The sequence below is a fragment of the Pavona decussata genome, unplaced genomic scaffold, assembly GCF_977016875.1.
Source record: "Pavona decussata unplaced genomic scaffold, jaPavDecu1.1 SCAFFOLD_83, whole genome shotgun sequence".
Classification (NCBI taxonomy): domain Eukaryota; kingdom Metazoa; phylum Cnidaria; class Anthozoa; order Scleractinia; family Agariciidae; genus Pavona; species Pavona decussata.
Genome location: NW_028145501.1, coordinates 2,085,172 through 2,111,155, shown reverse-complemented (window position 1 = coordinate 2,111,155; position 25,984 = coordinate 2,085,172). Strand labels below are relative to the sequence as shown.

General features: G+C 43.0%; 3 protein-coding genes across 4 annotated transcripts; 1 reads left to right on the top strand and 2 right to left on the bottom strand.

Annotated features, from left to right (window-relative positions):
- Positions 1-510: 510 nt before the first annotated feature.
- On the top strand, positions 511-18,835 carry LOC146475809 (uncharacterized). The gene is made up of 13 exons (XM_085115500.1): positions 511-704; positions 2,217-2,293; positions 3,136-7,189; positions 8,116-8,293; positions 8,860-9,145; positions 9,697-9,947; positions 10,249-10,477; positions 11,206-11,750; positions 12,271-12,999; positions 13,725-14,655; positions 15,375-15,562; positions 16,135-16,737; positions 17,639-18,835. Exons 3-13 carry the CDS (start codon positions 3,189-3,191, stop codon positions 18,050-18,052), a joined length of 8,355 nt encoding a protein of 2,784 aa, XP_084971626.1. The 5' UTR covers positions 511-704; positions 2,217-2,293; positions 3,136-3,188; the 3' UTR covers positions 18,053-18,835.
- A 353-nt stretch (positions 18,836-19,188) lies between these two features.
- On the bottom strand, positions 19,189-21,332 carry LOC146475808 (uncharacterized). Of its 2 annotated transcripts, none has more exons than XM_085115522.1 (2): positions 19,809-21,332; positions 19,189-19,768 (listed from the first exon to the last, which is right to left on the bottom strand). In XM_085115522.1, the coding sequence occupies exon 1, from the start codon at positions 21,155-21,157 to the stop codon at positions 20,024-20,026; it is 1,134 nt and encodes a 377-aa protein (XP_084971648.1). In that variant the 5' UTR covers positions 21,158-21,332; the 3' UTR covers positions 19,189-19,768; positions 19,809-20,023. The 2 variants fall into 2 exon arrangements, with proteins under 2 accessions (XP_084971648.1, XP_084971649.1); XM_085115523.1 differs by having other exon boundaries at positions 19,189-19,762.
- Positions 21,333-23,176: 1,844 nt separating this feature from the next.
- On the bottom strand, positions 23,177-25,984 carry LOC146475807 (uncharacterized). Its single transcript, XM_085115360.1, has one exon. It carries the CDS (start codon positions 25,982-25,984, stop codon positions 23,177-23,179), a length of 2,808 nt encoding a protein of 935 aa, XP_084971486.1.

The window sequence follows — 25,984 nt, the reverse complement described above, 5'->3', positions numbered from 1 at the left end:
ATTCGGTTCTTGAGAAATACTTTGCTGCTACTTTGCGGCACTATGGATTACTTTTAGCAATCTGTAATAGCGGTCGATTCCTAGATTTTGCGTGACCAGGAGTCCATCAGGAGTCCCGGCGTGACAAAGTAGCGTGACTTTATTTTATATATTTTTTTTGTGGACGTTACTGATATTTCCTGCACAAGTATGTCAAGTTTGGGTTGACTAGCAATGACACAAATACGATCTTCGGATTGGCTGACTAGTCGATCTTTGGAGAGAGGACAGAATGATAAGTAACGCTGCCTTGTCACGCAAACTAAAATTGAATTTTAACAAAACGAAACGATAAAAATTCGGCTAAAATATCCAATATTTGTAATAATTTCTACAGGTATTATTAAAGAAAGTTAATTTGTTTCTTTTCTAGAGGATTGGCAGGTTGGCTAGTCTGGATGCTTAAAGTCTCGCCAAATATAACTTTTCCTCATGCAGATTTCTCGGGTTTCCCGGAAGTGACGTTCTTAGCGATTTCTCGGAAATCTTTACATTTTTCCCAGAATTGTGGCAGCCATGAAAACAACAGAAATACAAAAGAAAGCTTCGTAAGCACTAATAGCAACAACCAAATGAAGATTTTTTTAATTCTTAGCTCGCTGTTCTGGTTACGGGAAATACGAAGTGACGGAGACAGTACTTGTACACGATCAGCCCTTGCAAAGGTAAAGGCATAATTTTTCTTGTTGTTTACAATTGGCACCTCTTCGTGTGTATAATATACCTATCTTGTTCCGTTCCCGTAGTAATCGGCGTAATCGGCCATCTTTACGTTTTTCAGCGAAAATCCCGTCCTTTCGCTAACGCAGTGTTGCCAAGAGACCAACAGGCAAACTCTCGATTCAGCTTTTGTAGGCTGGTTCAAGCTTTAAATTTTAAAGGCTTCCATAAAAATTTAAGTCTTCAAAAGAATCAAGGACTTCGATTTGTGGTATAAAATGCTGGTCTAATATTATTTGCAGCTTTTGTGAGCTAACCAATTTCATGGACGTTTTAAAAAATATATCGTTGCGAAATTGTAAACACACTTCCACTAAAACACGTACGTGCACTTGTTTATCGAATCATTTCATTTCATGTTTCCAAAAGCCTCCTTAGCTTACTGTGCTATAAAAAGAATGATCCCTCTTAACCCTAGATCTTTTACGCTGGAGTGAAAAGGCCGTAAAATTTCGTTCCTTATTGTCCCTTATTTTAGCGGAACTTAATATTGCCGATTTCCTCATGGCCAACTGAAAATCGCGAAATTAAATACCCGCGGAAAAAAGTCACGCGAAAATTACCAACACGAAGTTTAACACTCTGCTATGAAATCCTTTTTGAGAAACCTGCTCTTACGTCTAACGTGGTTACTCATGATGTCTGTGATGTGAATTTGACTAACTTTCCCTAGCTGGTTCTATTTTATTTCGGTTTTCACGCTCTCTTCGTTGAGATTGACAAGAGGATAGAAAGTCACTGAACCGCTACTATCAAAGAACAAATTCTTCTATCTTGTCCCCATACTTTTCTTATAAAAGTACTGGTGAGAAGTTATTAAAATATCAAGTCAATTCATCCTGGGTGATCATATCCTTAATTCTCATGACCTCAGTGGTTGAATTAGCATTGGTATTCCAGGGAGAAATTTGATGCTGATCACTGTTAGGGCATAAAGGTTTAAGGGTGAGTCAACACTTCCTGTCAAGGATCGGCTATTTGAAGAAATTGACAATGTCATTCAGTTTACGTGCAAAGACATGTTGAACACCCTTGTATATAGAAAATAGGTGTGCTTTGTTGCAAACGAACCGTTCAGTCTGTTTTAATTTCAGTTTCGTTTTGTAATAATAGTTCTGTTTAGCATCACTGCAAAATATTGCTATGTAAAATTACTAGTAAAATTTGGTGTACCAATCAGATCAGCATTTGGAAACTTTCGCGAAATTTAGTTTCTTTTAACATAACTTTTTGGCCAAATCGTGAAATTTCACGAAATTAATTTCCCGCGAAAATTAGTTACAATAAGGTAGTTTTTTTTCGGGGGATTTACCGTTGCACATCGATGATTATGTCGGTTCGAAAGGGAAGCGGAAGATTGAAGCATATCAGATCGAAGGGGACTCATGAGAGACAAAAGCTTACAAATATAATTCATTTATGAGAGTTAAAGTTCCAAACTGTCATTTGTGTCGAAGGATGGACGCGGGATGTAAGCAAGAGTGAACAAGATGGCAGCTAAAGACTACAGCAGTCTGATGCCAATTTAAGTAAGGTGAGCCATTTCAGCCATGTAGAACGACAGCTAGCTTTTGCTCACTTGAGTTTATAACCAAAGTACTTGTTTACTTATTGATTTATTATTTTTTTCGTTCGCGATCACCTGTTTCAACTCACTGAGGCATCCCCTCATGCACCCACGCACACGAGTATAAACTCACTCACGCACGTACAATATATTGCCGCAAAACATTGCTCTATTAAGATGGTCCTTTACTACTTTGTTATACACAGCATCGTTGGTGTTGTTGCATTAAAAATCGTAAAACAATGTTCACAGTAAGTCAGAAAGTTTCTGCACCCCACGGAAATCATACCGGATTGGCAATTTGTTCACACATGAAACGCTGATTTCAGCACGATTTTTGCGCCGAAGGGCTCCCGCGACGCTCCGCTCTTAAGAGCACAATACCTTGCACCCGATCGGTTTTCGTGCCGCTCCAAGCGTAATATGAACAGGTAATGGAATCGGCCCGCCAAGCGTCTTTCACGGATCTGTTTCGGTACCAAACCTGCCCGTTAAAGTATGTACAATTGTGGGTCGTTTTCTGTTCACATTTCACCGGATCGATTTCTGTGCAGGCACAAAAATCGATCTGGTATAGTGTGAATATAGCCTAGCGTCACCTTTCATGCATGTAGGCTCACATTACACTTGATCACTTGCTCATTTGTAATGCCACCCTAGGCCCTGTTTAGCCGACCGTTTCCATACGCTTCAGCTTACTTGCTTATAAGATGCATTTCTCTGCAATTTTGTTAACGATGCTTTATAGTACGCTTTAAACTAGCAAAAACTTTTGACTCAGTTCATTCCTTTTTCCAATTTGTTCTCAGGATAAAGGTTCTTGCTTCTGATCTTCTGCATTCACACAGCCCTTCAAACTGTCATGGCGTACAGTAGCCAACTCACTCTTTACTGCAATAAATGCAACACTTCGTTAGCTACGTCTGATATTTTGATGTTGGCCACGGTTCCTCCATCTCAAACACACGTAGCTATAAGAAAAGACAAAGAAGACGCCGCATACGAAAAGGTCCGAAAAATCCCCAACCCTAACCCCAAGAAAGCCAGGTTTTGTCCTTACAGAATTCTTTGCAAACAGTGCAATGACAACGTGGGTAATATTAGCGTTATTGAAGAAAACACGCTGATTTGTTTCAAGATTGAAAATGTTCACTTTAGACGTGGATACGAAGAAATTAAGGGGAAGAAGCTGAAGCAGATTAAGGAAAAGCTCTTAAATCATGGCCTTGAAGTCGTGAATGTTTCTCAACTAAGAGAAGAGTTCTCAGAAGCGATTCCGAGCACCCCTGCACAACCTCTTGTCTACTGTGACGTCAACCTGACCGCTGAAGAGATTTTTTCCTTCACAAAGGACCCCCCGCGAAAATATCAGCAAGAACTCTTCCTACAAGCCTTGCAGAGGAACACGCTGGTTTACCTGCCCACAGGCTCAGGTAAGACCTTGATAGCAGCTATGGTACTGAGCTGTATGAAGAAGCTTAATCCAGACAAACTGATGGTATTCCTTGTTGACCGCATTCCGCTGGTCTACCAACAGAGTGAGTACATCAAGTACCAGGTACCAGATTTAAGGGTGGAGATACTAGCCGGAGACATAGGGCGTTTCCCGGGGGATAAATCGCGTTGGATAGCAACGGTCCAAGCGCTAACTGAAAACAAGATCGACCTGCTGGTGATGACAAGTCAGATCCTGTTAAACCTGATGGCTGACGAGTGCCCCATATTGCGCATGTCTGATATCTCTGTAATGGTCTTTGATGAGGCGCATCATTGCTTAGGTAATAACCCCTACAATCAAATCATGAGAGATTACTACAAAGCAACAAGCAACCGGTTCAAGCCCCTAGTGCTGGCGTTGACAGCATCCCCTGCGGGCGCAGATAAATTGGAAGCTACAATCACTAAACTAGAAGATTTGCTTTCTAATCTATGCGCATGTGCGCGCATGCCTGTAAGATCGAGGGATTTGGAACTATACTGGAATCGACCTGAAACATCATATCAAGTGGTTCCACTGAACGTAAAGCAACAACATCTGCAGTCATCTGTGGAATCGTACCTCACTTCAATGACGAGGGTGATTGAGGAGCAAGCAAGGAGTCCACGTGCGCTTGAAGGATTACGTGTTCTATCGCCACATTACCGTGGGGCCTTGCGTAAGGTAATTGATCGTTGCTATGGTGACAAGACCCGAGTAAAGGGCTTGGCACTGGCGGAACATACTATGCACATGCTTAGTGTCGTTGAAGTGAACAACATTTTAGGCAACGAGTACGCGGTGGAATGCATTGAAGAATGTATCAGGCAACTGCAAGTTGCCACCTCGCCTATGGAACAACTGAAGAAAAAGCTCATTGGCTCTTCACACGAGCTCAAGCTTCTAGAATCGTCAATAAGAAGCCTTAGGCATGCCTCAAGCCTTTTTACTTCCAGTGACAGGTATCAACACCTAACGACGGAGCTAAATAAATTCATTTACCGAGTCAAGGGAGACGCAACGTCGCGTGGAATCATCTTCGTCAAAATGCGAAAAACTGCTTACAAACTTTGTGAGCGGCTGAGAGAAGAAATAGCAATTTGCGAACAGCTCAACCCAGCCTTTCTCGTCGGTCACGGACAGGGGAGCGATGGAATGGAATGGAGAGGAGAGCAAGACGAAGTCCTGAAGAAGTTCAGATCAGGTGAAGTCAAACTTCTTGTCAGCACGAGTGTGTTGGAAGAAGGACTGGACGTACCGGCTTGTAACCTGGTCATCCGGTTTGACAGTGCACTTACTTTGCGAGCACTCGTTCAGGGTCGCGGGCGCGCATCCCGCCGTCCCGATAGTCGGTTTGTTGTAATCTGCAGCGACGACAAGGAAAAGACGGATGCGTTTGACTCAATCAGAAAAGAACAGAACATGGAACAGGCCATGAAACTGCAGCAACAGAAGTATGTCACTAGCACTTTGTCACAAGCACAGTCTTTTGGGTGCCAGATGAAGAAACCCAATTCGAGTCCAGATCCAGTTGACGTCCCGGGCGAGGAATTCATGGAGGAGGAACCGACAGCTGAGGATGATGACATGGCAAATGAATACAGCGCCGAGACACTTGACATCAATGAGAGAGGAGAGAGTCTGGCTTCGGGAGGGCCTAGAAAAAGAAAAAAGAACTATGTTCCAAATGTTATGATCGTCGTCCACAATGCAGTCTTTGGAACACGAAGCAAAGAAATTGGCCTTTTGACAGAATACTTTGAGAGGTGGTACGAGGTTAAGTCATTGAAGACAGAAAGTGTCGATGCAACAGCGGCAAAGGATGATGCATCTGAGAGAAGCCTTACATCTGGAGTTCTTCGCCTGCAGTTGGAGCCTCCTGAGCATCAAAGATTCCGCTCCAAGGAAAAGTTCTTCACGCACGTTGCAGAGTCGTGGTGTTCGCGTCCCAAACTGCTGCGATCCCAAACCGACAAACTCTGGCTTCGTCGTGACGAGACAACGCAGAATCGCAGACATTCCAAGCCAGTGCTGGTGATCAAGCCGGAAACCATGGCGTTGGGATACTTTTTGAACCAGGCCCACTTCTGCGTCCACTGGCCTTTCAACTCCAAGCTTGAGAACATTCGCGTTGCTTTTGAACATGATCTACGAACAATGTTGATCTGCTTCACAGTGCCAAACCCAAGGAGTCCGTTCAAGATGGACCTGTACAAACTTCAAATTCGCTACAGCGAGCTCCAAGAATACGCATTAGTAGATAAACCGAAGTCATCTGAGACGCACGAAATGTACTTGTCACTGAGGCATCCACCGCGCATGTTTAAAGCGAAGAGCTTCGTCAAGAAAGACCACGATGAAGGTGACGAAGACAACGAATTCGAAGACTGGTACTTTGGGGAAGACGAAGATGATTTCGATTTCGATCTGGATAGGGACTTTATGGACGAGTTTACGAGTGAATCCGAAGACAGTGAAGCTACCGAATATTTAAACAGTAGTACCAAGGGCTCAAAGGGAGATGAGAAGCCCGACAACGAAGCTCTCCTGACGAGTTCAGACATCGCAAGTATTGACGACGTGGTGAATTGGGAGCGAGTTATTGAGATAGAGGACAGTGGGGAAGCATTCGGTTTGTGCTGCGCGTACAACTTCACTTTCAAAGCCAGCGCTTGGAATGAAGTTAAAGAAGTGTTGAGAACCATCGCTAAATACGACAAAAAGGTGTTCTACGTTTCTATGCGCAAGTCGAAGAAAAGGTTACCAGAAATTTGCCCTCCCAAGGAGCTGCCTTTCAGCGTCAAATACGCTGCACAGTGTGTGTTCCATTTCTTTCCATTCATCAAAGGAAGAGTTACCTCTAGGTTTTCCACGTTGCTTGGTAGCAAACCCGAAAAGGTGGTGTTGGTTGCCTTGGAGAAGCTTGCCGCCGCTCTTCAGAGGAATAGCTTTTGTGATCCAGAAACAAAATTTGAAACCCTCCTTGAAGACATGAACATCAATTCAGCAGGAATTTCGAAACATCTTTTACCCGCTCAATGTGCAATGATTAAGCGCATGGTCGTGACTCCCACGCGCCTGCTGTTCTACACACCGGAAGTGATGTCAAAGAATAGAGTTCTCAGGCACTTCAACACCGATCAATTTCTGTGTGTCAACGTCCGCGATGAAGATTTCTCTCGACTTTCAGCTGCGGCGGGCGCCATTGACAAGGTTTTGGAACACGTGAGGCGGACTTTTGACAGAGGGGTGATTGCAGGTGGTGATTTCTTCCTTTATCTAGGCTCATCCAATAGCCAGCTGCGTAACCATGGCTGCTGGTTTGTTCGACCTAGTCCGCACCCAGACGAGATTCGGGAATGGATGGGAGACTTCAGTGATATAAGGTAATAAACAGTGCATTATTAGTACTCAGACATTTTCTTCAATTGAAACTAATTGTACGTTCATATATTGATGTTGACTACAACCTTCAATCAACCTTTGACGTTCATTCGACGTCGTAGTTCCACCTCATACATTTCATGTCAGAGAACGAAATACTGAGATAAGCGCACAAACGCTGAAGCGACAATAAAGTTTTGGAGGAGTATTGAAATTCTCCATACATCTATTTAGACTTTTTAGAATGTCTTTAAAAAAGCAAACTAAGCTTGATAATGGGGTCCTTTTTTTTCACTATTGTCTGTCGTTGTCAGTTGCAAAAACAATTAAGGCCTATAGGCAAGTTGAAAACCTATTGCCAGACTTGTGCGTACTTTGACGCTGTTTGAATTTTCTTGCCTTGTGGTCACTAAATTTGTAAGCAAGCCGAAGCAAAGTTGTCACCATGAAATACTCCACAGCATCTCAACGTACTGACTTTAATATGGCGCTAGCGAAACAAATTCATGTAATTAAAATCAAAAGGCGTTTAGAATCTACAATCACCACCCATTTCTGTTGGGAAGGTAAAAGAAAACAAGTCTGGTATAGAAATGTTTATTACTTACGTTCTTTACGCCTTTGTTTGTCGTTTCCCCCGCCCCCTGTCCAATGTTGGATTCCCCACGAAGAATAATGTGTAAAGATTCACAGTTGGAACACAACATTGATACAAGGAGAGAGGAGGAACTTGAAGGCAAGGAAAAACGCAGCAGTCTTCCCAATACTTTTGGCGATGATTGTACCTTCCTGGTTCTTGTTTTCGCAAACCTGGGACGTGTCGCACTTGTGTATGCTGACTTGCGGGTCCTTCTAAACCAAACAACTGAAACCTTGTTTAATTCATATTTCCAACTGTCTTCTACATAATGGCTGTTCTCTCTCGCAGATGCGTGGCTACTTTCATGGCTCGGATGGGCCAGTGTTTCTCCACATCCATGGATACGGTCGGCATAGACGTCAATGAAGGGACATCATGGGACATGGATGAAGACATTAAAACACCGGATGACAGCTACTGCTTCTCAGATGGCGTGGGAAGGATCTCTGATTCCCTTGGACGACAGGTGAGAAATCCATCGTGAGTGGGGATATGCAGAAATATAGACGTACAAATAAAACACAAGGAGAGTGTTTCAACCAATTTCCAATAGGCCATTTCCGACTTGCTGTGAACCTCATTATGAAAGTGAGGCTAAGTGAAAGTTACTTTTCATTCATACGCAAACAAAACTAATTTTCACATGAAAAGCTTTTGCACTTAGCCTCGCTTTCATAATGAGGTTCACAGCAACTCGGAAATGGGCTATTCAAACACCGAGAAGCGCGTAGAAAAAACGAGCGGCAGCTGATTTTTTTAACCAACTTCGAGGTGATTGGAAATTAGATGAAAAACTCTTTCGAGTTTTTGTTATAGCTTCTCCAATAGTTTTAATAATTCGTGGATAAATTCGAAGCAGACGTTCACCAAATTTTATAGCAATTTAGATCACATTTCCAAACCTCCTTCACGCAATGGGCAATGGACCTAGCCATGAATAACAAACAAAAATCATTTTGTAACCGAGTGAATTATCAAGTGATATTCTGAATCATTGCTGCAATAACTTCGAAATATATTCCGTTTTAACAGGTTTCCAAAAAGCTTGCAATGGACTTCGTGCCATCTGCAATCCAAATTCGATTTGCTGGCTGTAAGGGAGTTCTGACGCTAGATCCCAGGATACCAGGAAAGAAAGCGTTGTTTCGTCCAAGCATGCGTAAGTTTGAGAGTCCTCACAACCGACTGGAAGTACTGCAAACGAGTCGTCCCCAGGCCGTTTTCCTTAATCACCAACTCATTATGCTGCTGTCTAACCTTGGTGTCCCGGATGAAGTGTTCATGAATTTGCAGCGCGCCATGTTGGACCGCCTAGCGGGTAAGATTGGCTAAGCTCTGCCCATGATTCCGTTTACACATTTTCTCCTACATCACACCTGTTGTATGATTTGGATTTCACTGTTTTCGTCTAGGCCATTTTTTCGTGTTGTAGACGGAGTTAGATCTTTAATTTCCCGTCTCGAAAAATTTATGGCAAGAAGCTAAATTTATTTTTCAACATTTCCAATTTCCAATTGGTGCTCTGCGCTTAATACATTGACGTCCAAATCAAGTAATTTTTTATTCCCTAAATCTCCTTTCGTTGGCAATGCCATGACACCTATCGCGGGAAAAAAAGTAAAATCTTTTTCAAAGGCTGCAAAACATCCAAACGGTGCCGTGCATTAGGAAAAATCCAAAGTACGAGAAGACACCATAAAATAAGCCACGATTAATGTTGATTTTCAACTGATTGCTTAGGACACTGTCTCCAACTATTAAAGGTAAATGCCAGCTAGTAATCTAAGTATGTTTACTTCCCGAGTTAATAATCGTCAAAAATGTTTTTACTTTAATGCTTTAAATGTAATAATTTTTACCTTTCAATAGGAATGCTGGTCAATGAACGCCTGGCTACTCAGCAGCTGACGTCAGGAGCGAAGACAGGCATTTCTTACATGCGCCTGTCAGAAACAGGATTGCAGCTGGTCACTGAACCATTTTTCAAGTCGTTGTTGGTTGCACTGTACAAGGATCGTATGCAGAATTTACTTACCCGAGCCCGAATTCTCCTACCGCCAGCAGAGGCTCGCCTTATGATTGGTGTCATGGATGAAACGGGAACATTGAACCCAGGCGAGGTTAGAGTTAAAGTTAGCCACAATCAAAGATTAGGGAGTGCGTTCAATGATCTCGAACCCAGGCTCTCTCTCCTTTGCCAAGTTGGTGATGATGTCATCCGCCCCTGCAAAATCTGCGGGGGATGCCAGATAAGCGTCCCAACATCCATTCATTCAATCAACGTTGTCACATACAATCTCAACTCCAATCTGTATTAGAAGTACGTTATTTCTACGTTGAACGCGATGAAACAAATCCTACAGAACAGTAGTCGAAGCATTTAGTAGATGTGAATTTGGAAGAGTATTTATTTTTTCGCAGGTGTTCGTACAGTATTCTGTAATCTTCAGTGACCCTGGCCATGAAGGAGAATTCAGCAAAACCTCAAAGCAGCTTCTCACAGGGCCAGTGGTGGTGACCAGAAATCCCTGTCTACATCCGGGAGATGTGAGACTGCTGAATGCAGTGTTCGCACCACAGCTTGCACACCTGGTGGACTGTGTTGTGTTTCCGAGTCATGGACCCCGTCCCCACCCCAGTGAGATGGCAGGTATTACATCCTCTAGACTAGGATTGGTTGTTGAAAAAATGTAGACAATCAAAGTGAACCAATAAAGTAACTAAACAGTCATAGCTTGCATCGGGTGGCCAACTGGTATCAAGCGCGGAAAAACATGTAGCCGGCATCAAGCGCGGGAAAACATGTAGCCGGTATCAAGCGCGGGAAATCACGTAACCGGTCTCGAGCGCGGGAAAACATGTAGCCCGTCTGAAGCGCGGAAAAACACGCAACCGACTGGCGCAAAGCGGGAGGAAAAATGCAGCCAGTTCCACGCATTGGAACTAATTTAGCTAATGTTAAGAGCGGGATACATGCAGCCGGGTTCAAGCGCTGGAAAACATACAGCCAGTTTGATATGCGGGAAATCATGTAATTGATGCCAATCGCAAGAGAACGCGCCAAGTGCGGGAAAATGAGCAGGCGCTGTTCCGCAAGGGAAATTATCTAACACGTGCCAAGCGCGGGAAAACATGCACGCGGCGCATGTGCGAAGTTAATTTACGATTGCTATTGGTTGACTTGGGGTTGATTGACAGGGAAAAAAGTTGTGTTTGCTCTGATTGCCTAATGCACGTTGTATACCGGTAGTTTAAATATCCTTTTCCGTGTGATATAAGCAAAACAGAAACGAACAAGTAGTTACTCTCGAATAAGGAAAAAAAAAACACTCACTGAAAGTATATCGTGGTAATTTACGAATGGTTTTCTTTTCTTAGGTGGCGACCTTGATGGTGATTTGTACTTTGTTTGCTGGATGAAGGACCTTTTGCCAAAGAGGAAACTGTTTGAACCAATGAACTACACGTCGCCCCCTAAAAAGAAAGTCTACGGACCAATCACAGTCAGTCAAATGACCGCGTTTGTTGCCGAGTATATCCGGTATGACCAGCTTGGCGTGATTGACAACGCACACAAAGCCCAAGCCGATTCTCTTGAGGGAGGGGTGGAATCGTCACTTTGTCTTGAACTGGCTGAGCTTCACTCCTTAGCAGTTGATGCACCAAAGACCGGCGAGTGGCCTGAAATGCCTAAAGAAGCTAAAGTTGCAGTTTTTCCTGATTTCATGATGAAATCCGACAAACCAAGCTATCGCTCGGAGAAAGTTCTTGGAAAATTGTATCGCGAGTGCAGATCGTTTAAAGATAGCATCGCGCGGGATATCCCGTTGAAGAAACCGCACATTGAACCAGGATTACTTGTGCCAAACTTTCAGAAGTACCAAGAAGAAGCAAAGGAAGTTTATGAGGAGTATTCTAGTCAGGTACATTGATATTATTTAACGGGTTTTTTTTAGATAAAAGATAACATTCAAGTCCTTCGAGCACAACAGCGCACAAAGTCTAGAATGCGATTTTGCCGTTCAACTTTCAGTGAACGGCACCAAAAGAAAGAACTGCCGAATGAGATGTGTAAGTCGGCAGACGCGATAGTAAAGAGCCATCTTCCACATCATAACAAACAACAGCGAAAGAAATAACGGCTTGATAGCTGTGATCACAGTTTTAAAAGATTTCATCCACAGACTCAAAAGTTAGAACCACCCTGTACAGCATAATAAACAGCACCGCAGGAAAGTACTGCTCAGTAGCTTTCATTTGAATGGTCACACTTTTGGATTTCACCCACAGACTCAAACGTTAGAACCACCTTGTACAGCATAACAAACAACACTACAGGGAAGTATTGCCTAGTATTGTAACTTTCATTTGAATGCCACAGTTTGGATTATGTCCCACGGAGCTGGGAGTAAGGTGATAGACAAGTATGTTTTCTCTTTTCAGCTGCAGACGCTGATGAACTTGTACGGCATTGAAACTGAAGGTGAACTCCTCTCAGGCTGTTTCCTTAAACTCCACTCTCGCCTTGGAAGGGAAAAAGTCGAGATCGCCGAACTCGTTTGCCGAATTCTCGCGAAGATACGCGAGAACTTCCGAAAAAAGTTCTTCGATGAGTTTGACCTGGCAGAGGACGACCAAGGGACCGACGAAAACGTTTCCGAAGAAATGCAACAAAAAGCTTCTGCATGGTACTACGTTGCTTACAGTCCCAAGAGCGTCACCAACGTGACAGAAAACGCCCCAGTGGACCCCCCACAAACGCAGTTTCTGAGCTTCCCATGGCTCGTGGATGACATCATGCTGTCAATCAGACTAAGGAAAGCCTTTCTTGTGCAAGAGTCAAAGAGCGTGGTCACCTCAATAAGCGAAAGCGTTTTCAAGGTGTTTGAACACGAACGAGATATGCTGTTACAAGGCTTTGACGAGAGAATGCGAAAGAAGAACTTCATATCACAAGCTATTCCTGGAGTGGCCCTGGCGCTGTTTGGTTCTTCAGCCACACTCCTCTTCCGGCCGGATTCTGACCTTGATCTTTGTGTCCTTTCCCCCGCAGTCATCGCTCAACGCGGAGAACTGGAACGAGACGCGCAGATTCACATATTACAGAACATTCTTCCGGTGATGAGGAAACTGTTTAAGCAAGCGCGGCTCGTGGACTCTGCAAGGGTACCGGTGAGTGTCTGGTGTCTGCATCCCTGCACAGGTTAACTTTCTCTTTGTGCCCACTTCAAAACGGGGATCATTTGCGTTTCATTTCTTTAAACAACAGTTTACTTTTTCAGGTTGATAAAACGCTTGGTGTTCGAGATTAAGCATTGTTTAACTGTTTGGCTTGAGCAATAGGTTGCAATTTATGTTTAGCAAACATTTGGAAAATTATGAACAAAGCAAACTATTATTGCTGGTATATTAAATGTCAAGATCTCACAATATGAGCGTTTATCAAGAAGTCATCCATGTCCAATACAGACAAACTGTTTTAGTATGTCAAAACAACCGTACAGAATTAGTGGATGGCTCGTTGACCGAAGGGAACGACCCGTTATCTTTCTTTCTGGATAAAATGTTAATGGAATTGAACATATAATCGGGAAACTTCCACATAGAAAGGTTCTCGTTGGAAAGTTTGTTCTTCTCTCGTTCAGTTTTTACCGAAAGCGACTGCGAAAGTTGTGAACATTTCTGAAATGTTGATTGTTCTAATACCAATCAGACGCTCGATCAAACCGTAACAACAAAGAACGAACGGGCGGAACCTCATAAACAGTTTCCGTTACAGCTTGCGTTTTATTTGTTTTCTATCTTAATGGTTCTCTTTTCCAACACAATAAACATTCCAGAAATCATTCTAGCTTCACAATTTTCGCAGTAAAGCATCGTTGATGTTATCATTTCAGGTCATTTCTTGTGCCAATCCCGCCAAGCGAACAGGTCCCTTGGCTGGCGTCAAAGGCGACCTGACGGCATCATGGGACGGTCTCCTGAAATCCCTTGTGTTATCAAGTTACATCAAGTCGTACCCAAGTCTCTTACCTATTCTCCGTATCCTCCTGAACTGGGGTCACGTGACTGGTCTCTCGGGACATGGCGTGGATGCAGGAATCAAGTCGAATGTGTTGGTGTTCTTACTTCTGATATTCTGCGTCTCAAAAGGACTGGTGCAGAATTTCGACTTGACGCATGTCTGGAACCAGTGCTTCCAGATTTCCACAGGCCAGATGAATGACACACTTGTTATGCGACAATGGCAGGCGGTTATAACATCTTTACAATCAAAGCAAACCTCAGACGGTGACGAGAATACACCGTTAACTCTTGGCGATCAACAAATTGGTGAGATTCTGCTCACGTTTTTCGAAGCCTACAACACGACCCTCGATATGGAAATCCCACAAACCTTCACTTCCTTACTGGGCGTGCGCAAACTAGCTGAACTGATGGATCCGGAACATCTGCGCCTGCTAAAGGAACACATGCAGAGAGCTTTCCATCTTTTGGCACTTTATGGAGACGCCGAAGTGCTTCTTACGATTAGCGCTTCAGAAATTGACCGCGTCATTTTTTTATCAGAGGCGCTGTCTTACACAATGGCTGGTTCCGAGAGGCACAACGCCTTCGAGCTCTCCAAGAAGACTGGCGCGAGAGTAACAATTCGTCCCAGTCTCCCAGGATCAGGATTTGGCCTCGTTCTGCAAGCAATTGGCACGGAATCTGCTGTGACGTCAGTGGAGCGAGCGCTGAATGCCATGGCAACACAGGCATTGCGCAACAAAGCGGCCGTTATGTCCGTCTGTTTTGTGAAAGAAGCCAAACACATGTTATTTGAAGGTAATAAAATGATCTCGCATGTCTCAAGTAGTTACCAAAGGAAATAAGGAAGAAAGATTATTTTTACTTATTTCCATTCTATTTTGTAAATCCCACAATATCGCCTTATGGGGGTGCTCCTTTTAAGCACAGTTCCTGGGACATGTTCCACTTGGTAACGCTGTGGTAGACGTTTCAGTATCTAGCGGGAAGCGACGAGTAAAGATGGTGCGCAGCACAAAAACATCTTCCTCTCTCTTTTTTCCCTCGCCATACTCTTTCTCGCTTCTACATGTCGTACTCCTTATATTTTGAGCACGAATAGCAACGTGTTGAACGTTGGGTTTATCAACAGAGTTGATAACTAAAGGTAAATTGGCCACAGTAAAGAGATTCGAGTACTGATGTTTTGAGAATTAGTCCTTCATCAGTGCGGATCAAGAAATTGTGGGTTGTATGTGTTTATGTAGTCAGCAGTCGAGCTGAAATGATTACGGCAGGTGGGTGACATCTCGACCTTCAGTGGGAAGGGAAGGGGATAAATGGGTGTGGCAAGTGGGTAAAATTTCTACCTTCATAGGGGAGGGGGGCAGCATATTGTTTGATATTTCTTTCCCAGAGTACTATCCACCATTTCAGCTAGCTTCCAGCCAGCGCAAAAATCCCGTGCGGACAACACACACCGCTGTTGGGTAGCCCTGGAATCATACATTAACAGTTACGTATTGCTATATTTGAAGGTTGCCTTAGCGACGACGATCGCGTTACCTTGGTACCGTACTATGGAAACCACCACTCCACCCATGACAGTCTGGCTTTGTTCGTCCCAATGTTGGCAAACCCGAGGTCTGGATTGAACAGAATAGGCGCGGCTTACACTCGACACGAGTTCTTAAACTTTCAAGAGAGATTCCTCACCCAAGTTCAGGTATATATAGAAAAGATAGATATTAGGAAGCTTTTCTTCTATATATGAATGTTTGCTAATCATCAGAAGAAAGACTGAGCACCTTACAACTCGCAAGTGATGAATGTTAAGAGCTGACCTGTCACGTGACCGAAGGTCATCATTGTCACGTGACAAACCTATCTTATACATATATACTGTCTTCGAATCAAGAGGGCTTTTCTGAATAAAGGTACAAATAGATACCTACCTTAAGGTCATCGAAGGTCGTTACCCTCTCTTTTTTGTAAGGCTCCAAATCTTTAGAATTCCTTGATCATTTAACTATAAAAAAATTGCGATAAAATATTTCTTAAAATCATTTTAAGATTAAAAAATTGTTAAAAAAACGACGACGTTTCGACGTTAGCTAAACGTCTTTATCAAGTCAAAATATGTCTGCAAGTTGCAGTGTATAAATACTAAAAAAACAGTAGCTGATTAAACAGCTGTAACGCGAGAAAAAATACTAATAAAAAATAAATAAAAATATTAAACAAAAATTCTTTGATCGGAAAATTTACCCCTAGTTTTGTTTTCATTGCCACTTTCAGGTGATAGAGAGAGATTTTGTGCCATCAATTCACGGCGACATGGAACTTGCCATACATTTCGGCCGCTTATACGTTCTAAACATCCCTAAATCCTTCACCGAGGACACAGAATCACCAAGCGTGAGTGTTTTCCAAACAAATCTCTCGCGCGGCTACAAACCTCGCCCTAGCGTTCTATCAGTACCTCGAAACATTAGGAAATACGGCAAAGGACGCGGAAATTTCAACAAACGAAAATCTAACAGCCGCTGGAATAAGAAGGGGAAAGGCTTTGAAGTTGGAGAAGACGGGAAAAAGATTCCCAAAGAAAAGGCTTCCCGAAGCTCTTTCTTCACTGTCGTTTCTTCGCAGGAAAAAGCCGTGGATTTCTTAACACGCCGCGGTTTTGTAGAAGGAGAAACTTCGGAGTTCTATTCGGTTGAAATTCACACTGATCACGAATTTTGCGTGATCACAGATAAAGATTTCAATTTCCACGAGATAAAGCTGCCGAAATTACGTTGGTGTGCAGTGGACGTCAAACGAGCGTGGAAAGAAAACCCCGAGGAACATGACATCACGGACTTGGACGGCGTCGAGACTGATGTGCGCTTCGTATTACAGGTTTGATTTGTCCTAGTCTATTTTTTTAGTCTAAAAGGCGGCACCATAGCAACGTTTTTAGTGCTCAAAAGTAGTGCTCACTAAAGCATAATAAACAGAAAAACTTGTGAATGCAGAGGTCCACACAACGCAGGAATTAAACTTGCTGGTAATTTTGCCGGATCTCTCTTGTGAAAGACCTCGTGTCAGGCGTCACTTGAACGTGAAAATACAAAACTGAATGCAAGGCTGGCACTACGGCAAAGGGCAGATTTATTAGTGGCCAATATTTCGACCAATAGAATTAGTCTTCCTCAGTGCCAGAGCTATACTGAAGGAAAATATAGTAATGGCTCCTTAAATTAAAGTTTGAAAAATACATGGAAAAAATGATTGGCTACAAAGTACATGATATGAAGACAGCGTACTTGTAAATATGAGATAACAAAAATATAGTAACGGCTCCTAAAATTAAAGTTTGAAAAAATACATGGAAAAAAATGATAGGCTAATACATGACATGAAGACAGCGTACTTGTAAATATGAGATAACAAAAATATAGAAGTGTATAATCAAGGTTCAGCGTTCGTTTTTCCTGTTAATGCCTTCTGGAGATAACGTTTTCCCTCTATAAATTAGAAAAGCCTCGCGTGCCTTTCACCACTGGAAAGTACTGCTCAGTAGCCTTCATTTCAATGGTCACACTTTAGGATTTCATCCACAGACTCAAAAGTTAGAACCACCTTGTACAGCAATTACCATTAATTTGAATGGTCACAGTTTAGGACTATATCAAGACCATATTGTATGATTGAAAGTTTTTATCCTTTTAAAGGGTTGACTGATGGACAATTGGCTCCAATTGCTAGCCGTTCAAAAATTTTAATTTTTTATAAAGCGTGTATTTTGCTTTTATTGTAGACCCGCCGTGCATTGCGCACCGAGGACATCCGGGGATCCAGTTACGAGCAGTACCGCGATGCATTGCAGCCTCAACGTCACCCGAAACCAACGCGAGTCCCATTTGTAGTTAAACAAGAAACATGGAAAGACGTTTCTTTGATTCGCCACAAGAAGTCCCGGAGGTACCGACTAGGGGATTCAATGAACGTTACCAGCGAATTTAGGAAGTCGCTTTCAATCAGTGTGAACGAAATTACGGAGTATTCACGACCTACTAAGCACGCTTCGGCCTTCAATAAGGTGTTCACACGGTGCGAAATTGCTGTCAAAGCTGGTTTACCAAATAGCTGGAGTAACACTGAATCAGTGGAGCAGCTTTTGAGAGATATCTGGGCTTTCGGGTTTGCTTTCGCCTCCCATTTATCCGATTAGAATTTTATAAAAGTCTGAAAGAGGCATTTCCTTAAAACAGCGACCTACCCTCGGAAAGTATAAAGAATGGCTAGTAGGCACTCCGAATGTTTCTTGTGTAATTATTATTTTGATGAAATCACAAGCTCGAAATCTATGCTTGAGAAACCAATTTGAAAAACTGGAAGGCAACGAAATAGTAAACAGAGTTTGGGACAAGGAGGTTAGTTCCTACAGAAAATGTGGTACTGTGTCGGTGGGGAGTGGAAACGAATTTTTGTTTTGGCCACCGTAAAGAGATTCTAGTGCCGACGTTCGAGCGATAGCCCTTCCTCAGAAGGAATCAGAATTACTGGCTCTGACGGAGGGCTAATTTTAATTCGATCCGTTGAATGGCTTCGGCGCTCGAATCTCTTTACGGTGGCCAAATTACTTTTTCAACTACGTTGATAAAACCAACATTCAATAGAGTCTTAGACAGTCAGGTGCACGGCGGGTTACAGTTCGCCCACGTAGTCTCTGCGCATGCCCCGCAATGTATGCCTGCTTCCAAGTCTATTTTTGGGCTCAAACAACTGTAACAAACTTTACATATGATCAGATTGAAACCGATATGGTATTTAGTCTTTGTTAGTCTTTATTTTCTAGATACTTTCTTACTTTACTCATTTGCTCAATATTGTCAAATTTTTCACTAAAGTGACTTACAGTGATATTAATTGTAAAAACCGTTGTTACTACACCTACACTTGTACCCTTTAGAGGAAAGACAAAGATATTTAATAAATATGATATACTAAGCTATCATACTGATATGATATGATATACTAGGTTTCACTGTGATGTTCTTCAGGATGCTAAGCTATAGATATAGTATATATGCAGTACGCCGCACTGTACTATACTATACTATGCTATGCTATGCTACGCTATGCTATACTCTGCTCTACTATACTATAGTATACTATGCTATACTGTACTGTACTGTACTGTACTGTACTGTACTGTACTGTGCCCTGCCATGTCATGCCATGCCATGCTATGCTATGCTGTACTATACTATACTGTACTGTACTGTACTGTACTGTACTGTACTGTACTGTACTGTACTGTACTGTACTGTGCTGTGCTATGCTATGCCATGCTATGCCATGTCATGCCATGTCATGCCATGCCATGCTATACCATTACATTATTTACATTATTTACGAAAAAAGAGGCACCATTTACAAAAATTAGAGGCACCATTTTCAAAATTAGAGGCACCATTCACAAAAATAACAATGGCTGAATTTTGGCGGTAATGGCACGCCATAATACTATACTATACCACACTATACTATACTCTACTCTACTACACTCTACTATACTATAATAAACAGTTTTATACTTTAATTTGATATATGCTGTGTTGCTGTATGTTATGCCATGTTTTGCTGTGCTATGCTATGCTCTATGCCTCAGCTATTGCACGATTTTAATTTTGTCGTTGGGTGTCCCTGTGAAATGCGTTAATGCTTCAGTTGGTTTTCAAACCAACTGTTTTGATCAAGGGAAATCTGAACGGAATAAAACTCTGCTAAAGCGCATTTGAATTGGTGTTGGAGAAAAACACTTCGAACGCACGTCTAGACGAACTTTCAAACTGGACGAAAACACTTAGAAACTACTAAACATTAGCGAAGGATAACGTAGACCTTGAATCATAAGACTAACATTGTGCAGGATAACCTAGACCTTAAATCATAAGACTAACATTGTGCAGGATAACCTAGACCTTGAATCATAAGACTTACATGACGATCACAAGTTCTTAACTCAAGGATGCAACTAAAATAACTCAACTCTCTAAATTACTACAGTAAATAACGAAATTCCACTTCATATTAACAATATAGAGGTAAGCTACTTGTACGCAACTATGCAGATACTGTAGCGCTTGACCAAAACTGGAACAATCCAAACTTCTAGAAGTTAAATGCTTTAAAATTTCTATCGGTTATAACGCTTTTCCTGAATGCTGTTCTGGTCAGTCAGTGATAGCTGGCCTCTTCGCGCGTCATATTTTTCCTTAATGAAATTGTCAATACGTCCAGCAAGCAAATCGATTGCCTTAGATTCTGTGAATTTTTTTACCTTACGGTGGCTGACACAGAGACCCACTACAGCTCCGATAATTGCACCCAGAGCCGGAACGGGAATTAGGAACTGGCCAACAATCATTCCAATGACACTTCCCACAGTGCGACTGGAAGCCATCACAACAATGCTTATCACCTCTTTGATGAATTCTCTTCTGGTTTTTATTATTATTCCTTTATCCCATTTCTTTTTAGCCTCACAAATGTCACGGTACGCAAGAAAACCTTCTACTATTACGGTCACCGCCACACCAATACCGAGGCCAGCACCTCTAAGCAGGCCGTTTCGAGCGGCACCGCCAGTACCGGCGAGCAAAAAGTCGTCGGTCAACTCCAAAACGGCCTTGCCGGTTTGATGAAATGCATGTCGGACCGATTTTATAACGAGTCCGCCAACCTCACTCATTTTCTCAACTGCGGAGGTTACTTGAGGACTGATCTCTAGACCACATAAACAATACATGACGAACGTCTCGCAGTTGTTCCTCACAATGTTGTACCACTTTTCTCCTTTCCTGTCTTCAGCCCTTTTGATCACTTCTGCAACGGAGTACCGACGCAGCTCCTCTGGCCACACGACTCTTTCCACTTCATTTCCCTTCGCCTGTAGGTCTTCTTCGCTCTTGATGAAGTCTTTGTGAGGCAAGGTCATCTCTTGTACTTTCCCCAGTTGTTCAATTTTAGCTCCTGATCCGAGACTCGTGGGAATCAACTGCAGACTCGCGTTCCAAGACGTGTTATAGTAATGCATAATCTTTGGCCGATTCTTTTTATCGTCAAATCCGACGCAGAGAAAATGGTGTTCATATGAAATCAAACCTTTCATGAACGAGCTTTTCTGGACTAGATGATCGCCGGTTCTAATGTCGCTGAAACGGCGAATTGGTTCTCTGGCTTGCAGTTGCCATTGAAGGAGCTTCTTTTGGTCCTCCTCAGTGCGTTTCTCAATCCCCCTCCAAATCAGCTCTGAAGAACTCCAAACCATGTCTTTAAAAGGTGTACAACTCGGTTAGCGTTTTTCCTTCTGTCTTGAAATCGACTGAAACGCCGCGAAATAAAGGCCCTATTTATTTGTATTTTTTCGTCAAAAAGGGGTTTCCCCAAGTCTTATTATAAAACCATTAGTCAAATTCTATAAATATAACTTTTCTGTTCAATGATTGGCTGAAAAAAAAATGGCGCCACTGTCAAAACACATCGAGTATTTTTTATCACAAATGTCAACTGTCTGGTGAAAGTTTTAATGCAAATGAGGTTTTTCCTGATCAAGATGTTTTTATTTATAATTGCTTTCACTTTCGACCGGTCTATCCTTCCACTTTTCATCTTGACATTGCATTTCTTGTGCGTTTTCTTTTTCTCTGATCAGAATTTGATATTTTTTTTCGTCTAATTTGCACGTGTACACTGCGTGTGGGATCAAAGGCTTTTCATCTCAACAAAGGTATCCATGTAAAGGGCGATTTAGACGGTACGATTTTGCCTACGATTTGTCGCATGCGACACGCTTACGCCATGCTTACAACACGAATCGCGTCGTGTAAATCAACCTGCAACATCCTTACGACAGACGCACAAATCCTACGACAATCGTAGGTAAAGGCAATGTTGAGTGGCGAGAGTTGTGTACGATTTTTACATGACGCAAGCAGCGCGCGCTCTAGAAATCGCATGCGACAGTCGTAAGAGAAAATCGTACCGTCCAAATCGCCCTTAAACATTTCATAATAGAACAGACTAGACAAAGCAGAAAAATCCCTGAAAGGTCAACATGGATGAAGTTACAGGGGAAGGGATTTTCCCTTTTGGAGATCCGATACGATACGATACGAGTACGATACGATACGACTTTTACCAATATTTGGCATTTTTCGATACCGATACTCGATACCGATATTGTGACGTCATCATCCAAGACCTTTTTGTGATGTTATTCCCTTCACTCTGAAAACACTCTTTGTGGTACGTGAACATCAAACAAAAAACACAGCGCTAGCAACAGTCTTTCAACTTTTATGTTGTCATACTTCCTTCAAGCTCAGTGCAACAGCTCATATTCAAACGAAAAAAAGTGGTTTTCGGAACTGAAACAGCTTTCAAATATTCAAGGGGCGGTCACGTGAACAATATCGAAAGGGGTCGAAACAGCCGATATATCTCGCAAGAATCGATATTTTCAAGGTAACCTGAGTATCGATAATAGCGAGTGTTTGGTATCGGTATAGGCGAATCTTTGCTGACGTCATTGTTTACATTTTTCTTCATTATCAGAGAAGCCGTGGCTGTATACGGCTATTTCAATTAACGTTGTCGGATCAAACTAAAGCTAAAAGACAAGACCGCAATGTTTTGCGGGATTATTTTTTTATGAATAATTTCATCAAAATCATCCCTGCACGTGCAGGTCATTGTACTGCTAATTACAACCTATTGTTTTCTCCAGACATGACTGATTTTGATAAATTTATTCATAAAAATCCCACGTAAACTTTCTGAAGTGGCAAGGGCCACGAAGAGACTCACAGGTTTCAATCAGCAATTTATTCACTCAAATCAAGGGATTTGGTAAAATACCTATCAGAGAAAGTACAGGAAACAACTAAGAACGACTATAAAAAGAATAAACGCGAAAAAGACAACTGAAACCAAAAAACAGGACGACTGAAAAAACACTTACCAATTGCTGGATTAGGTGGGTGAGTGATAAAATGAAAGTGTTGAAAATATTATATACCACTGAATTTACATATAGTGCGAAAAATTGTTCAGGAAGGAATGAAGGGTGCAGGACACAATTAACACGGATAAAGATACGGAAAACAAAAACTACATGGAAAAGTGTAAATTAACAAAAAACCGCAACATCCTGGGGGGCTTCGCTGAATTTGCGGAAATTCAGCAATAAAGGCGAATCAATTAATCAGTCACTGAAAGTTCTTAGAACTAGCGCATTCAAACTGTCCAAGAGGTTTCTGATAATAACTGTAGGCGAATGTCAATGTTACTAATCTTCTTCTTCCAGCAGTACAAGTTTTGAAACCGGCCTCACGAGCGTTGAATTCTTCGCTTTGACTTCTCCAACTCGGACGCGTTGGTCGTGGCCAGGAAAGATCTTCATAACTCTGCCAAGGAGCCATCTTCCACGAGGGGAATTTTCATCCACAAGCATTACGAGATCATTGACCTTCAAGTTTCCTTTCTCGCGAACCCATTTTTGGCGTTGCTGTAAAGCTGGAACGTATTCTCTTAGCCACCGTTTCCAGAAGCAGTCAGCAAGGAATTGGGCTCTCCTCCATTGTTTTCTCCTGTAAAGATCTTCGCGAACAAACAGACCTGGAGGCAGAGCGAGATTTTTCTGTTGCAGCAGAAGGTGGTTCGGAGTGAGTGGTTTCGGGTCGCCTGGATCATCACTGCTGGGAGTGAGCGGGCGACTGTTGAGAATGGTAACAACCTCTGCGAAGACCGTGCGTAAGGTTTCCAGTCCAACCAACGCATCTGGATTGCCAAGGATCGCCTTCATGGTCTTACGCACACTTCGAATTAACCGTTCCCAGACCCCATTCATATGGCTCGCGGCTGGAGGCTGAAATTTCCACTGGAACATTGGGCACAAGGAGCAGTTAATCCCATCCTTAATCAGTTGCTTGTTTAGATCATCCTGATTCCACTGACGAATAGAGTCGCGAATTTTCTTGTCCGCTCCGACGAAATTTGTTCCGTTATCACTCCAGATTTCTTTGGGACACCCACGATTCGAGATGAATCTGCGGAGGGCTTGACTAAAGGCATCGGACTCTAATGAACTCACGTCTTCTATATGCACAGCGCGACTGGTAAGGCAGGTAAAGAGACAACCGTACACCTTTTCTGAACTCCGACCACGCTTCACATAGAATGGGCCAAAGAAGTCGACTCCTGTGTAGGTGAACGGCCGATCATAGGGAGTGAGACGTTCCTTTGGCAGGTCAGCCATCAACTGAGTCATGGGGACTTCATTTCGCTTGCGACAATCGATGCATCTTCGTAGAACATGGCGCACGAGTGACCTTGCTTGAATAATCCAGAAATGTTGTCGTATGAAGGAAAGTACGTGCTCTCGACCGGCGTGCCCCAGGATTTCGTGGTAGTAGCGCACGATCAGGGTAGAAACTGGATGATCTTTAGGAAGTATCATCGGATGGGCAGCTTCGAAGGCGATAGGAGCGTGACGAATTCTTCCTCCCACGCGCACGGTTCCTTCTACGAGTACAGGAAGAAGAGTTGCAAGCTTGCTTTGACATTTAACTGGATGACCTTCGACTAAGGAATCAATCTCTTCAGCAAAGGCTTGGCGTTGTACCAACTGTACAATTTTCTTGGAAGAGCACCGTATCTCTGAAAGGGATATTCCACCTCTCTCAGTAGAAGTTCCTTTGTTCTGAACATGGTTAACGAAACGTAACAACCAGGCGACAAGAGTTAAGAGGCGAGGCCAAGATGAATAGCGACGCAGAAGCAGGTCCAGTGATGATCCACGGTCAATCACCATGACGGTTCTTTCAACTTGAACTTCAATGTCGTCTTCTGGAATATTGCCAACCCTTCTAACTGGCCAATGTTCTTCGGGCTTCAGGAGGAAACTTGGGCCAGAGAGCCAGCGGCAATTGGGGTCAAGATCATGTAGCTTCATTCCTCTGGAACCATCGTCGGCTGGGTTCAGTGATGTTGGCACATGTCGCCATTGCTGAGGAGTCGAGGCTTCATGAATTTCGTTCACTCGATTAGCAACGAATGGCTTGAATCGCCTCTTCTCGTTCGTAATGTACTGCAAGGTCGTCAAAGAGTCTGTCCAGAACGTAACACCTTGAAGGGGTATGTCAAGCTCGTCGCGTATCAGTAGATGCAAGCGTGTAGCTACCACTGCTGACTGTAACTCTAAACGCGGTATGGACCACTGTTTCAGCGGGGAATTTCGGGTCTTTCCCATAACAAAGGCGCAATGGACCTTTCCTGTATCATCAACGAGCCTTAAGTAGCCAACTGCAGCGTAACCTTTGTTAGATGCGTCAGAAAAATAGTGCATTTGGACATCGGTGATGACTCGGGTGCTAGAAAATGATTTGAAGCATCGCGGAATCTTGATGTTCGCAACAAGGGGCAGAGACTCTACCCATCCATTCCACTGTGTTAGTAAAGGCTCTGGAATAGGGTCATCCCACTGGACGTCCATTCTCCATAGTTCTTGAAGAATGACTTTGACTGGGAGGAGAAACGGGCCCAAAAAACCAAGTGGATCGAATAGGGAACTAACAGTCGAAAGAATGCCACGTTTAGTTGGAGGCTTGTTCGTGGGAACAACCTTGAATTGCAAGGTATCCGAAGCTGCATCCCAGTGTAATCCAAGTGCGCGGCTGATAGGAAGTTGGCTGAGGTCGAGATTGATAGAAGGATTCGCTCGTTCCTCTAGTGGGAGGGCCTTTAACACCTGCCTACTGTTGCTTGTGAACTTCGTTAGGTGGAAGCCGCCCTCACTCAGTAGCCTGGTCAGCTGGTCTACAAGCCAAATCACCTTTTCTGTTGTCGGCGCAGATTTCAGAACATCATCGACGTAGAAATTTCTGTGTACGGTCTTGATGACTTCAGGGCTATACCGGCCTTTATTATCGTCTGCCGTCTGTCGAAGTGCCTTGTTGGCACAGCAAGGGGATGAAGTTGCTCCAAATATGTGGACAAGCATCTGATATTCCTTAGGGGGGAGTTTTGAAGAAGCATTCCACCACAAGAACCTTAGGGCGTCTGCATCCTCTGGAAGAACTTTGACTTGATGGAACAT